Here is a 15,135-nt window from a genome sequence, read left to right as displayed (position 1 = left end):
AGTGTCACCCACTGACAAGCTGTGACAAAACACGCATAACGTGTCAGTCATAGTAATGTTTATTTTTTTTTAAACTGCTGTTCATGAGAAAAAGAGTTGCGCAACAAAAATAGAGGAACATAAGAATTTATTGGCAAACTCAAATAAAATTGCCTCAAATATACAGAAAAGAAGAACATAGCAGATATAAAGGTGTACCCTTGTATATTTACAGAACCATCCCAATGACTTATTAATTTACACAGCAGTTTTAAACCATAAGAAAATTGTTACCCCCAAGTAATGCAATAAACCGTGATTAATTAAGAACTCGCCAGGTCTCGCCCAGTGTAGAGCAGCTATACAATAACCCTGTATCTACTGTTTTTTTTTTTTTTATTTGCGTTGACTCTCTTGTCAAAGGAGCGCAGCCAGAATTAAGTCTTAACAGAATTAAGAGTTAACATGCGGTTCAGAGGGGGCTCATGAAACAGATCAACAAATCACCTTTAGGGGTGTCTCTGACGTTGTGGGGAAACTGGGTACATATTAGTTGATATAGTTATCAGTAAATAGATGCTGGCCACACTTTAGATGCTCACACCAGGCACTTGTATAACCACATCCAATTTACTGCACTCTGAACCAACTAGTCACAAATAAATTAAACCTGCATGAAAACAAGACAGACAAATAATTGTGCAACAAATGTTAGAAAAAAAAAAAAAAAAAAAAAACTTAACATCATAAGACAGATTTGCTGAGGAGAATGATTAAAAAAACAACAACCAGCAGTTCAGTGTAAAAGACACAGATGAGAAACTTTCAATCACCCTCTTATTTTAGAGAATTGGCTCCACCTCAAATGTCAAAAAACAAACAAACAGTCTTACACAGTGTTTCAGCTTATCCAAACATTTCTGTTAATTCATAGGCTACAACGGTAATTATGCTATACAACATTTACATGATTGAATAGTTTCTTCATGTTCCGTCACCAAATTATATTGATTTATTTGGTTATCGGTGTTGTAAAAAACATGGAGATATTTACTATCAAACTATAATTTCTGACATTTTTCAACCACAATTTCTCATTTGTTACGTAATTTGTAAAAGTTGGTTAGTACAAAAACTGCTCTAATTATTACAAACACGATTTATATATATGTCTACAGTGATTATTAGTCAGATCACAATAGGTCACATTTAAGAAAAATGTTCCACTACAAACTCTTAGCTTACAAAGGACCTTGTGCTTTAGGCAGTTTGAACTGCAGACAAAGTTTGAAACCAATCCTGTCTTGAAACAGACACAGTTCACCACCCTCGACATTGACGCATAGTGGTTTAAGCGCAATGACGTCTCCATTCATCCAACAAAAAAAACTGAAGACAATGAGAGACATTGTGCCAATAGGGTCAGTTAACGTGCATGGACAGTAAACTAAATTTAAACATGTTATTGCTATCAAACCTAATGGAAATGGAAATTTCCACTTCTGCCTTATTACTCCAAACATGGACCCCGATGCCAAGCTGTGCCAAAAGTTTGCTGGCCTGCACATCAGGTACAGAATAAAACAAGATTTTAAAAATCAGTGAGGATAAAAACCTCAAGTTTATATACTCTTGGCCATCTGGGGCACTTTTAGACAAACAAATACTTGATTAAAAGCGGGGATTAAGACTCAAATGGTTTGGGATTATTAACCAGCAACCAACTCTGACCTTTTTAACACCTACTAAACCAAACTGATATCACAACAAAAATGGCAAAGAAAACGGGTTTATGTACAAGCGCATGAGAAAAGGACGCAAATTTTCAACAAAGGTGAGAAGAAGTATTTCCAGGAGCACCCCCAGGTGATGGGAGAGGCAGGACCCGTAACGTAGTGGCGGTAGACAACTAACTCTTTTCAAAACCCATTACTGTGGCTCTGTCAGCAGTTCAGTTTACTGCATCAGTTCTTCATTCTATAAAATAAATAATTTTGAGATTCAGACTCGCTCAACAGAACCGAAGCACAACACTACGAGACCTGCTTCATAGTTCTCCTCAACTGTGGCATTAGTCCCCAGAAAGCCTCTGTACATTCATTATACTTCACTGATGACAGCAGAGTGACACAGACTCTTTGTCTGTAGCTGAGGCCAAAGTTTATACTAGAAGGTGAAAAGAAGAAGTAACTGGAGACAAAAGAGTGACAGGAACAGCAGCCGGCCACGGGGTGGACTGGAAGCCTGTTGCTCAGCTGCACGACAGCTTAAGCTGGCTATTCAAGCAGATCCTGTGCAAAGAGAAGTGAAGAGCATATCGATGAAGTCAAGACCAACACAGTTGAGCAAACAAGAAACCATTATGGTTATTGTTTACACATACACACCTAACTCGGTTACTCCAGTGACTTAGACACCCTTTTTCCACGCGAGAATAATGCATGTCTATAGTAGCTTTTTTAGTGTATTTCTGTACGTTGGTGTTGGATAACAATGCTCGAAAGTAAGTTCTAGGGCAAGTGAAGTCTGTTAAATGTTAATAGGTGTTTCCCGTTACCTAAACCTGAACCTAACCTTATACCCAACATAATCTCTGCAGACTTCCTTGGAGAACTTGATCAGCATTATTTCAAAACACATCTGACAGTTTAAATGATTATTTTTTTTAAACTTCAAAGTATTTCTCTTATGTTAAAAGAATGACATTTTTATGCTAATGAACTGTTAATGTTTGAAAACTAAAAAATACTTTATCAGTATCAAGCTCTGGTATACGTGGCCAGTATAATGTTGTTCTGTTCGCTTTTACACATTAATATAATAAAACCTTAGTTCTTGCAGCAGGTGGTGGACCTGCATAGTCGCATGCAGAGAAGCTGTACACAGTGGTATATTCTCTTCATTGTAGGGCCCTTAGTGTTTAATATGGCCCTACAATGAGGCCATGACATGTATGGCTTATATTTCTGTGTTCATTAACCTGAGCAAAAACTCAGTTTCCTAATACTTCAACTTCATGTTTTTTTTTGGATAGCACAACATTGTGGTGTTTTGCTGCTGCTGAAATAAATTAAAACATAATTGCCTATGAAACTAGATTATGTGTCTCAAGTATCAAGGAGTGTTGCCCAGTCCTTGAAGGAAAACCTGGTGTCCATGTTGTCACAATAAATTTGCATGAGGGAAGACAAGATGTCCACCGTACCTCATCCGAGTCATCATGGAACTCTATTTTGCCATTTTGAGTGTGGTTGGTCTCCAGCGGGTCGTCCATTCCCTCAACGGTATTGTCCTCAACATGCTGCTGCAGCACAGAGTACCTGTGCACCAAGAACCTGTGGGGCACATTAAAAATACTGTCAGATCACTCAAAACCATTTGAAAAAATATCCAATATGTAAAACACGATGCAAAACATTAAAAAAAAATAAATAAATAAAAAATAAATAAATAATTTAATCTCAGACATGACAAAGTTTGTTTTTCTGAACATATTCCCCAGTAGACAGACTTAGGTCACAAAGTTGAGTATAATTATGTGTGCAAAGACACTCACCTGCCCCCACAGACATATTTCTTGACGAAGATAACTCCTGCTGCAATGCTCAACAGCATGACGATGATGACTGTTACCACAATGGGTACAGACTTGGAGGAGTGATTGTCTATCTGTAAAAATTAGAGCAGACAAAAAAGTAGGAGAATGGTAGCATAGGAACAGATGAATATGTTTATATTCATAACATTTTCAGAAAGTCTTAGTAAGCAGAGATACTGACCAGAAGGTCTGGGCCCACCAGGTCACTCACACACCTCTTACTGAGGTCGATCTCTTTACGCTCAGGCATCTGTCCTCCCTCACATTTATCTCCAGGGATTTTCCTATAGCTGTGGACCAAGAGCACAGAGATTATTTTAATGATCCCTCAATCAAGAGTGGATGATTGTTGCAGGTTTGCACGTGGTTTTGACTAATAAACAGATTCACCTTAAAACCACAAATGGATTTTTTTTGATCCAATTAGCTTTGAAAAGGAAACATCACAAATAAAATACAAAAGTAGATAATAATAATAAAGTGCTTTTTGGTTTTAACAAATGGAAGTTAAGTGTGTGAAAATCTTTTAATCAATAGGTATACAATAAATGCACAGCTGAGATGCGAAGCTTCAACTAGACACAAACATATGTTGACATCATTCTCATAAATAGACGGAAATATATCCACACATTGTATATAGCTGTTGCGTTTGCAGATTTACAAATTATATCAGAGTGGACCGTTGACCTTGACAAAGGGCGGCGCTCTCCGAGTGTCCTCCTAGTTTTCTATTAAGTCAGTGTGTGTGCTATGAGATAAACAAGACTCACCAAAAAGTTCCTTTGAACTTTTGGTTAGCATTCACTCTTATTAACAACATGAAAAACACCCTTATCTTCTTCCTCTGGCTATTCACTGCATGACAATTACTTCCTCAATCTCAATCCATTTTGTCCTCTGCCTCTGACTTCTCACTGAGGACGATCTGCTGTTACTACCTCTTTTATGAAATGTAGTAGGTGTGATGGCCTCGTGTAAAATATGTTTTCCACATTTATTTGTACATAATATCTGTTCCAATATCGCAAATAAATAATTGGACGACAAAGAACCTTTTATCATCATCAATCCTCAGGTAAAAATCTACACAATAAATAAAGATAATTATCAACCAGACGACACAATTACAAACAAGTAGTCGTGAGGCACTGATGATCAGAGGAGAGGTTGAGCATACTCACTGTGCTATCTAATAAATGTTGGTACAGAGACACTGTCTCTTCATGGTATAATATTATTGTTAATAATTGATGTTTAACAATAAACCAACAACAGTCAAGAGCAGAGATCGGCTGAAGCTGGAGCCTTACCCGCTGGTCTGCAGTTGCTCCTCTTTGCCGTGCAGACAGAACTCCAACACTTTTCCTTTCAGGTCCGGCTGCTCCACGCACTGTGAGCTGTTCTCCTGACGGTAGTATCCAAAGTCACTGCAAAAAGTCAATGACGATGTCAGGATAATAACCAAGAGTGGAAGAAATAACGTGCATTTACTCTTGTTGTTGTAGTAGTAATCGACCAGTTGTTTAGCCCAGTTCTCACTTTTGGAGCTGTATTTGAAGCCAGAAGTAAAATCCACCTCAGGATACTTCAAACCGTTATTTGATGTCAGTTTGGCACATTTAACGTAGACACTTCAAGTTATTGTAGTGTCTGAGTAAACATTTTGGAAGTGCTCTAGTAACAGAATTAAATTTTTTTGTATTGTTTGTATATAATATATATAGATATATACTGTACTGTATATACTGTGCATTTTATATTTTTTACTGCTATTTTATTGCTTTTTATTATTCTATATTATCTTATTGCTTCCTGTATGCGGCTGTAGCGAAAAACATTTCCCCTTGGGGATTAATAAAGTAACTACCTAACATAACCTAACCTAATTATCAACACAAATCTGACCGCAGATAACAATATTTACAATCAGTTAGTAGTACTTATACTTCAGCTGGATATTTTGGTATTCATACACAACAGAAGCACAGTGCACCAAAAAGAAGTTTAACATTATCTGATGACATCTGATTTAACGACACCGAGTTAAGAAGTTGGACAGTTTGAGCATCAAACGTCAACGTCTTACCACAGGAAGTCGTCCAGGGTGCATGGACATGGGGTTGGCTGGGTGTTGACCTCGTAATCACGTCCATTCCAGCAAACAGAGTCCTTTCTGAGACGCAGGAACTTCTCTTTGTATCCCAGCATGCAACCATCCTTGGGGTCGCTGATGTCATCAGAGTGGGCCAACCACTGCACGTAGTCTTGGTCATCACCTAAAACGATCAGTATTTTGGACTCTGCTTACATATAATCTCAATTAAATACGCAAGATGTTGACAAACTATGTGAAAAATCAGAAACAAATGATCTTTCGATCTTGTGACTCACAGTCTCTGGTGAGGACATCCCTGAAGTCGATGGTGATGGAGATCCAGGACTGGCGGACGAAGGAGTTTCTGTAGCCCCAGATACTGACGTTCATGGAGCGAGCTCCTGGCTCTGAGGCCAGCCCAGTAAAATAGATTGGCTCTTGGGTGAAGGTGTACACACCCCAACACTGTCCTTCATCAGTAGAAAATCTGTCAGGACATCAAGGCGTTCAAACATCAGCAAATCGTAACACCAAGAAGCTAAGAGAAAGCACAAAGCCGAGCTCAAGTGTCATTGCGTTTAGACTTACAGTATATGCAGCACATATTTTATATTTACTTCTAAAATGTTGTATTAATGTAGACTTTGAGCAACAATGGCGTTGAAATTAACATGCAATGTGGATAATTTCAAGGAGTGGATAATTCCGTCTGTGGAAAATTCAGCAAATTTCTAAAGTACGTGTTGTTACTGTGGAGGTCTGCAAGTTGATAAATGAACAGGATTTTTCACAGAGGATATCTTAATATATCACAGTAGGAAAAGTAAAGCTGTAAATTAAATAACTAATGGCTGAGTTCCATTTAGCTTCTTTTGTTTCAGGGTTCTGTTATCGTTCGCTCGATCATGACATGACTTACTGGGACATTTGAATTGAACTTAGCCATTATTCATGTTATTACTAAAAGTTGTGCTTTTGTTAGTTAAAATGCCTGCTGTGAAATGTATTTATATAATACATTTATGTATATATATATATATATATATACATATTGAGTGATATATAAATATATATATATTTATATCACTCAAGTCCTCTGTTCCTTTTAACTGGAACTCACTTGATCTTGTTGATAGGCTGGATGGGGCTATGCTCCACAGCCACCAGTAGCCCTCCAGAGTCCAGAATAGCATAGTGATGGGGTCCATCAAGGGCTTTTATCCAGGTATACCCTCCATCATCAGACACATAGACATCAGGATTCATCACGGAGATAGCATCACCAACACTTCCTGATGAAACACACAGAATTGTTCAGCTGGGCAAAAAACAACCCTCTTGTTTATCCAAAATGAATACTTTTCAGTTAATCTGTCATTTCTTAAAATTATTAGTATAAAAGCTCCGATCTGAAAATTACCATGAGCTAAGATGAGACCAACAGCATTTGGTTCAGTCAGAGGGAGCATGGGGACATTCAGCCTCATAGCAATACTGTAGGTAGCGTGAATGTGGAGACTGCACTGTAAACATAAACACAAGCAGCATTTGGTATATGGTTTATAAAGTATCAACACCATGAAGACCACCGACTGGAGATGTACACTGCATAAATCCGTTTTATCAAAACGAAATACAACACTGTAATTTAGAGACATACACAGTTTTCATCAACACAGATTAACTTAGTTTTTTCTGCAGACACACTGATTTCCTCTCTTCTTTACCTTGTCTGGGTCCTTGGTTGTAGCATCACACTTGGTGTTGGCAGGTTTCCGCAGGGGAACCCATTCTCCTCCCTGGTCAAAGGACATGACCGACTGCACGGTGTTATCTGAAACAACAATAGAGGGACACAACATTGCAGGGAGCTGTAGGAATTTAATGGATGATCCTATAAAGATAAATTGAACAAGAATGTAAGTGAAATAAATGCAATGATCAGATCCCTACTGTGCTGGCTAAAACCGTGTTAGCAAAGAACGGCCATGTAGAAAAGTAGGAGAACGAAAAAGAGCTCATTAAAATATAAAAAAAAAAGGGGACACAACAGAAAATACAGGGAGTAGAAGAAAAAAATAAAGTTAACGTTTAGCTGGTGATGAGAGATATTTCTGTTTCAGCTGGTGGCTTCAAACAGACCACACATCTAACACTGAACAGCTAATTAAATATTTACCTAACACCCTCCCTCTGGTATGTAATGGAGAACTCATATATGTGTGTGTGTGTGTGTGTGTGTGTGTGTGTGTGTGTGTGTGTGTGTGTGTGTGTGTGTGTGTGTGTGTTCTAGGGGAATTTGAGTACAGGCATGTGTTATTCCTTTTCTGAGCACAGACACATGAATAGAGCTACCTTCAGCCAGGACGCTGGTGATGAAAACTCCTCGTAGGGAGGTGACGTTAGTGAAGTCTGTATCGCCCCCCGTGGTGGTATAAAGGTGGCGCTCCAGTGACTTGGAGTACACAGTTCCCCGGTCATCTGATACATAGATTGTGCCAAATCCTGTATCTGTGGGAAAAAACAGGATAACACATACAGTAGATAAAACTCAGATTAAGGTTTAAGGGCTGCAGTATGATATATAATATACAAGTTTTATATTCATACAATGAGAGTTCACTAAGTTGCCAAAAGTATAAAGACACCCAAACCAGAGAGTTATGTAGAGATATACTTCCCCTCCATCAATAGAGCATTACTGAGATCGGCCAGGTGATAAGGCCAGGAGCCTGCTTAACAAAGGAGATTTGCGAGGACTACTAATGTGCACATCACAAATGGTGCCAGCATCCTGTTTAACAGATGATTGTCACTCGCAAATTGCAGATTAATTTACTAGTTCTTCAGTCCCCCTGCATGCTCATGACAGAGGACTGGAGAACTTACAAGTGTGGTGTTTCTTTTGATGAGTTAAAAGTGTTAAAATCAACAATACAGAGGATGATATAATGTCACAAGTTTCATGAAACAGGCACCTGGCTCACAGTCTAGCTAGTGTTGTAGCTCATTTCAATCATCAATATTAGTGACTATTTTCAAACATGTGCAAAACCTGTGATGCAAGTCACAAATCAACATTTACTTCCTTCTCAAACCTCACATCCGACAACACATGCAATTAACAAGCTTTACATTCAATTCTCTACATGGAAAAACACTCTGTCTGCTGCTGCTAAATGTTATTCCTGTTTCAATATACGAAATGATAGGTAAGTTGCTGTATGGACTGACCTCCTGGCTCGTCAACATGCATGAAAACCATTTCATCATTCGCTGCCAGGATGGAGTAGAACTGCTCGTGACCAACGGGAGGCAGCTGGGCCATGTTCCAAGTCTCACCCTGATCCACTGAAACATGGATCATCCTCAGAGTGCCCTGCAGAGAGAGGCGGGACAGAAAGAAAAAGAGAGAAGGACAGAGGGGAGATGAGAACAGAACCAGTTTGAAGTCGGATTACCTTGTTCAAATTAACTTTATTACATAATATGCAAGCAACATGAAGAAAGTAAACAAAATGTCCTGAGAGTTTCATATTTTCAGTGTAATGATATCTACATGAGCTAGTCATAAAGCCAACATTTAGAAAGCTATATATGCAACGTCTGACAAATTCAATAAATATGGCCTGTGCTGAGAAAGAGAAACATAAATGTGCTTTTCATCATGTTGTTTTTTGAGCATTTCTTCATCAGTTGTGATTATAAGTACTATACTTTCTCATATGTACCATTGTGATGTAAACTCAGTAACTTCTTTAAACCCCATACAAAGAGAGATTTGATCTATTCTCAATAGCCTAATACTACAAAATGTAATTTCTAACAGACAAAAAGTTTTAAACAATCACTATTTTTGCCTGATCATGTTTCCATATGGCTGTTGTTTGAACCTACTGTACACTGACCTTGCCTGTCATTACAGAGGCAAAGAGGAAGCGTCCACCCAGGCCAAAAGAGTAGATCTTACTGCCGACAGTCTTGATGGTTTTGCCATAGTCCGTTGTCCTCCTCAGTTCCAACATTCCCCGATCACCTGAAAAAAATTGACAACTCAGAAATGTGTCAAATGTGTCAAAACAAACAAGTATAACTAATTGGTAAATGGATCATTTAAGAGGACTAAAAGGATAAACCATCATAATACAAATGAATATATAGATATTTTGCTTCATCTGGCCAAGATTATCTGTTATCTTGATGCCATTTGTCATGTCAGTCTTTTTGCCTACATGCTTTTATTGCAACTTTATATTTCATGTACTGCTCCTCAGTCATTTACATACAGATATACAAACAAAATCGATATGGTCGAAGTATATCTGGGTTGAGGTTGGTCATGGTCATTTTTCATTTCAGTTTTCCTTAGAGAGGGAATCACTTACTGCAGGATCCATTGAGACTGGCTGTGAAGAAGATGGTATTTTTCCATCCCCTAGAAGCAGAGCAAAAAGTATGGAGAAATTGCACAGAGTCAAGGATATGTAAGCAAAATAGATGCTAACAGTATGCTAACAACTCTATAAAGAACAATGTGAGGAAGGGAAATGCTGAAGAGCATTTCTGCATCAAGGAACAAACACGGTCTCATACAGTATCCTTTATGCATTCATGATTTATTCCTGTAATACTGCTTCACTGTGAAAGTCACATGCCATGGCTTATCAAATAAACCAAGCACTTCCTTAAAATCTACTTTCTTTTGAGGCATGTTTTGACTTCAGTAAACTCCTGCCACACTTGTAACTGACCTATATTCTTGAAGTCTGTTCACATCAGCCTCTTTTTGGATAATAATAAGAGATGATGTTTCGCGATGACTGTTTTGTACATGCCGTTCTAACAGACACATTGACCTTGACAACACAGCCTTAAAACTGAAACTTGGAAGATATTTAGAGCTGCCAAGGTTACTAAGTATTACATACCAGGAAGTGCCTACAAAAAAAACAAGATGTTGTGAGGGCTTGGCCACAACACAGTGATTCAAACAGGCATTGACTGCAATGCAGTTTTACTGCCTATGTGGCAAAGTTGCAGCAACTATAAAAATCTTGGGAGAAACATTTTAACATGTTTGTTTCGAACTGTTAACATCATCTGTCTTCCTTTCGTGATCTTAAGTATCAGCAAAGGAGAGATAGTGCCATTTTAGGCAAGTCAAACATGTCTGAACATATTTTTGCTTTGATGACCAAATTAGCACAAGAAAGAGATGAAACTTTACTTTTCTTCTCGTTCCTGTAATAATTAGGCTGTTGGAGAAACCAAAACTAAAGGCAGATGGTGTATCACTTCTTGAAATCTTTGAAACATGCCAAACAAGTAAGAATGGACTCTGTCCACTTCGCCCTAATCTCACTGATCAGAAGATTTTCCCTGACACTTGTGAACATTGAATGTGACTAGTGTCTGTTCACTGAGGACCTGATAAGGGGGCTGATATCAGTTGGTCTTGTCTCTTACCATTTCACCAGACACACCATGTTGTGGACCTTTTTCCAGTTGCTGCCAAAATCCTCAGTCACCCACAGTTCATTCTGAGGATGGAAAATAATTATTAAATACTAACTCGCAGATCATCTGCCGTGACCTCATTGTTTACATGGGTCACAAAGAACTTGATAAACTGGACCTGCTCATAAACACCACACCCATGTACTCCAATAAATGTACTCCGTGCAAACACAAAAATGAAGCTCGCTCACCCTCTTAAAATATTTGCATGAAGTATTGATGCGATCCAAGATACACGCATGCACAACTTGAGTTTTCAAGTTCATAAAGACTAACGAACTTACTATCCAAATGGTTTCTTTCCAAACAGAACATATGTCTTTAACGTTTACTACATACACTGCTGCTGAGGACAACCAGCACATCAGAATTCTCAGGGTTGTATGTGATCTGCATTAGGAGGATGAAAGGCAAGTCCTGGTGGGTGAAACTCTTTCCAAAGTCATCAGAGACAAAGATCCGAGACTCGTGACCTCCTGACACTTCACCTGTCAGGATCACCTACAAGCCAAAGTGCAAAAGTTTATTTAGATTAACATTATAGGGGTATTACATTTGTAAAAATTCTTTAGGAAGTAAAATGTAGTGACGACATGATCTGGATATGTCTTACTTTCCCTGAGTTCTCAGGGCCGATCGCAATGCCAAACTCCGATCGGATGAAGGTGTTGTTGATGAGGTTGGTCACATCCTGAAAGGACTTCCCGTAGTTCTCACTGGTAGACAAGTGGTTTCAGCCAAATTAAATGCAGATCAAAAACCAACCATGTACTTCTTCAAACTGGTGAGATTATAAGACTTACCTTCGATAGAGTTTGGACTGTCCAAGTTTTAACATGAAGAAGGGCACCTGAAAAGTCGTCAAAGCCAGGATGACCTGCCAAGAACGAAGGTTCAGCTTGAGGAAAGTGGAGCATGTATCATTTATTAATGTGCATGAGACCCTGATGTGAGGGAACGCCTTATTAGCCACACTACCCTGTCATTTACAGCCAGTTCACTGAGAAATGTAGCCATGTTTGTCACAGAGGAACAACACTGCATGAAAAACATGTTAAGTGTAAAGGGCAACACTCACCCCTGTGCCATCTCCAACCCAGGCCAGTGACACAGACCCACTCAGGTCATTGAAGGTATGCTGAGGAAAATAACAAACACATGGTAATATAAGTGAAACACAAAATGTAAACATATTAAAACCTCTCAGCAGTGGTTGAAGAGTCTAAACCGATGTGTGAATGATTTTAGGAGGAACAACCATTTCAGCTGGCAAAAAGGGACAAACTGACAACACAATTATAAACTTCAGCCAAAGCTGATTTGTAACTTTTTCCTTCAGTGTATTTTTTGCTTTGATTGGCAGCATGTTTCCCCTCCTCGTGTGTTCAAGCATAGATGACAAAGTGTATAAAGTAAAGCACCACTTATCAGAGCAAACGAGCACTTCAGCAAACACGAGGCTTCAAGCCAGTTGCTGTCAGCAGATTGAATCCAACTGAATACCTTTAGCTTACAGCTTTACAAAATACATCAATATCATAATGTGCACCTACATATCCTCTTAGATTTTGGATATTGTAATTTGTGTTGTCTTTTCCTTATATAGCTCATATCATGTATCGAGTGGTTTGGTCAAAATTATTGTGATATTTTGTCAAAATCACTCAGCCCCACAAAAGATGAAAAATTTGTTTTTCAGACTTTAATTTTGTGCAAATCAAATCAATTTAGCAGTGTGACACTAACAAAAACTTGTGCTTTATTTGTCAGAGAGAGTTCTCCTATGTGATATAAAATTCTTAAATCTGGAATAGCATTCAGTGGCCCATAATTCTTCACACAAACGTATAAGGCAAGTCTTTTTGGGCAGCTCATCATGTAAGCAGCTCCAGTGCCGCTGGGCCCTGCAGCAAGAACCTCAGGGGAACAAGGAGGCTGAGCCTCGAGGAATTCTGTCGACCTCAGATTACTGAGGCCAAGTATACAAAGACTGCAATGCAAAGTTGATCACATGGTAGTGAGGTGCCAGGCAAATAAGAAGCACAGGACTCTGCTGAAATCTGTCCCACTTTATTTTGCATAGCCATGTAGATGTTTTATAAGTGCCATTAATTCAAGTGTTTTCTCTTCCTGGCTAAATCCTGTGCCTAAAAACACTAAATACTGTAGTCTGTGTATCCTAACAAACTTCATGCTATCACATAAACACAGTTTTTAATTACAAAATAACTACCACACAGCCAGTCACATGGAATCCACTGAGCCAATTTTCCTGTCAACATGCAGGCAGACTCACTCAGTCAGGTTGAGAAAAGTAGAATGGTTACATACAACTGCATGCTAGAAAAGAATAGGATATAGGTCATGGCCATTAGTGCAACCTTTGGAGAGGAAACTAGTCTCGTAGTCCTGCGGTGGAGCCTACGCAGGTTTAAAGGCGTTGTTACAGTTTCACCACACTGCACCAAATACTAAAGAGAAGAAATCATGGCAGCCCAGAAGTGGAAGCCAACAGAAAGGCATTGTGATACCTTTATGATCATGTTTGGAGAAAGGTGTAGTTTGTAATGTGACTAGTGCAAATATTTTTTTTTTTCTGGTGATGCATTTGTTGTTTTAAATTGTTTGTTTTTGTTTACAAGATAAAAACTACAGTGACACCCTCCATCTTGCAGTTATCCTGGGCTTACAGGTGAATGGAAACAGCCCACATTAGGTTTCCGAGCACACTGAACAGCTGATTAGGCCTATTCGTGCACCTGGTTAGCACCTGCGCATTGTCTTCTCTGCACTCGTTTATTCGTCAGACGTGAGAAGTGGTAAGAGGACCTGAGTAGGTAACTTACGCGGTGGGTGTTGTCTGCTAACTTGGTGTCATATCCTTGAAGAGATTGGCACGAGTCGCCCTGCTCGGTGCTTCTGCGTTTTATCTTGTGGTGTGAGGATGCGGTCAGCCATGCCGGCAGGGACCTCTTTACGATTTTTGCCGCTTTCTCCTCAATGATTGAACGCCTCGCAAAAACCGACTGTCCGGAGGGTTTGGATCCCGGCTGAAAATCCACACCGGCTGTGAAAGTGCAAACAGATAACAGCAGGATGCCTTGCAGCAAAAGTCCCATCCTGGGTGCTGGTGTCACAGGCAACTAAAACAAAAAAGAGGGGGGAAAAAACAACAACCCAAAACGAGCCTTTGTTAATTCCCGGTCTTGCCTAGAAATTGAAGGTCGCTACAGCTCAGCCGCGGATGACATCAACAAAACAGTAGTCCTCTTGACAGCGACTATTTCTGGCTTTGAAAACACGGAGCGTCCTTAAAGCACCGACTAATTCACAGCGCAGCAGCTACAAAATATCGATACGGAATAAAATCACAATTTCGCAAATTAAACGAGGTGTTTAACAGAAAATTATTTGCACAGCAACTCCTTGGCCAACATCATACAGTGTAACGATCACAGAAATTGTGTGTGCAGGGCGAAATATCTATGCAAAGAGGGGCCCTGTGATTGGCTGGTCCTCCTTCTGGTCCACCTATCAGTTTTTCTAATTGGTGTAAATCTTGGAAGGCGGTGCCAAAAGAGGAGCTGTATAATTAGCTGTCAAAAGGCTGTCAAGATTGGTTGAGCAATACTATCATGCAGATCCATCCAGCCAGAACTTCTTAAGGCAGAAAATTTGCTTTTTTCCGACCACTATTAATTTACAATGACTTCATAGTTACAGTAATAACAGTGGAATTGTAACTTTTTTTTATTAATTTTAAAAATAGGAATGATATGTGTTTTTGTTTCTTTGTGTGTGAAGTAATATCAACTTCGTTCGGACTCATCTCCAAAAAGATCAAAAGCCTTTTTCTTCTCATCGTACTAATATTTGTTATCTCTGCCAAATGTTATTTGTTCCACATACATTTAGCTTTACAAGTAAACCCACTCTTTTACCT

General features: G+C 39.1%; 1 protein-coding gene across 1 annotated transcript; it reads right to left on the bottom strand.

The window, feature by feature from the left end:
• Positions 1-110: 110 nt before the first annotated feature.
• On the bottom strand, positions 111-14,649 carry sort1b (sortilin 1b). Its single transcript, XM_069140570.1, has 20 exons — positions 14,039-14,649; positions 12,271-12,330; positions 11,996-12,069; positions 11,806-11,908; positions 11,532-11,693; positions 11,142-11,215; positions 10,061-10,110; positions 9,584-9,711; positions 8,910-9,054; positions 8,031-8,186; positions 7,403-7,509; positions 7,096-7,198; positions 6,796-6,967; positions 5,972-6,162; positions 5,667-5,856; positions 4,891-5,007; positions 3,759-3,867; positions 3,536-3,648; positions 3,185-3,314; positions 111-2,270 (listed from the first exon to the last, which is right to left on the bottom strand). The coding sequence occupies exons 1-20, from the start codon at positions 14,309-14,311 to the stop codon at positions 2,256-2,258; spliced, it is 2,472 nt and encodes an 823-aa protein (XP_068996671.1). The 5' UTR covers positions 14,312-14,649; the 3' UTR covers positions 111-2,255.
• Positions 14,650-15,135: the final 486 nt, after the last annotated feature.

Source organism: Embiotoca jacksoni, unplaced genomic scaffold, assembly GCF_022577435.1.
Source record: "Embiotoca jacksoni isolate LCO1_2020_lvr unplaced genomic scaffold, fEmbJac1.0.p SCAF_9, whole genome shotgun sequence".
NCBI classification, from domain to species: Eukaryota; Metazoa; Chordata; class Actinopteri; family Embiotocidae; genus Embiotoca; species Embiotoca jacksoni.
Note: the sequence above shows the minus strand (reverse complement) of the source record. Positions and strands in the feature narration are given on the sequence as shown.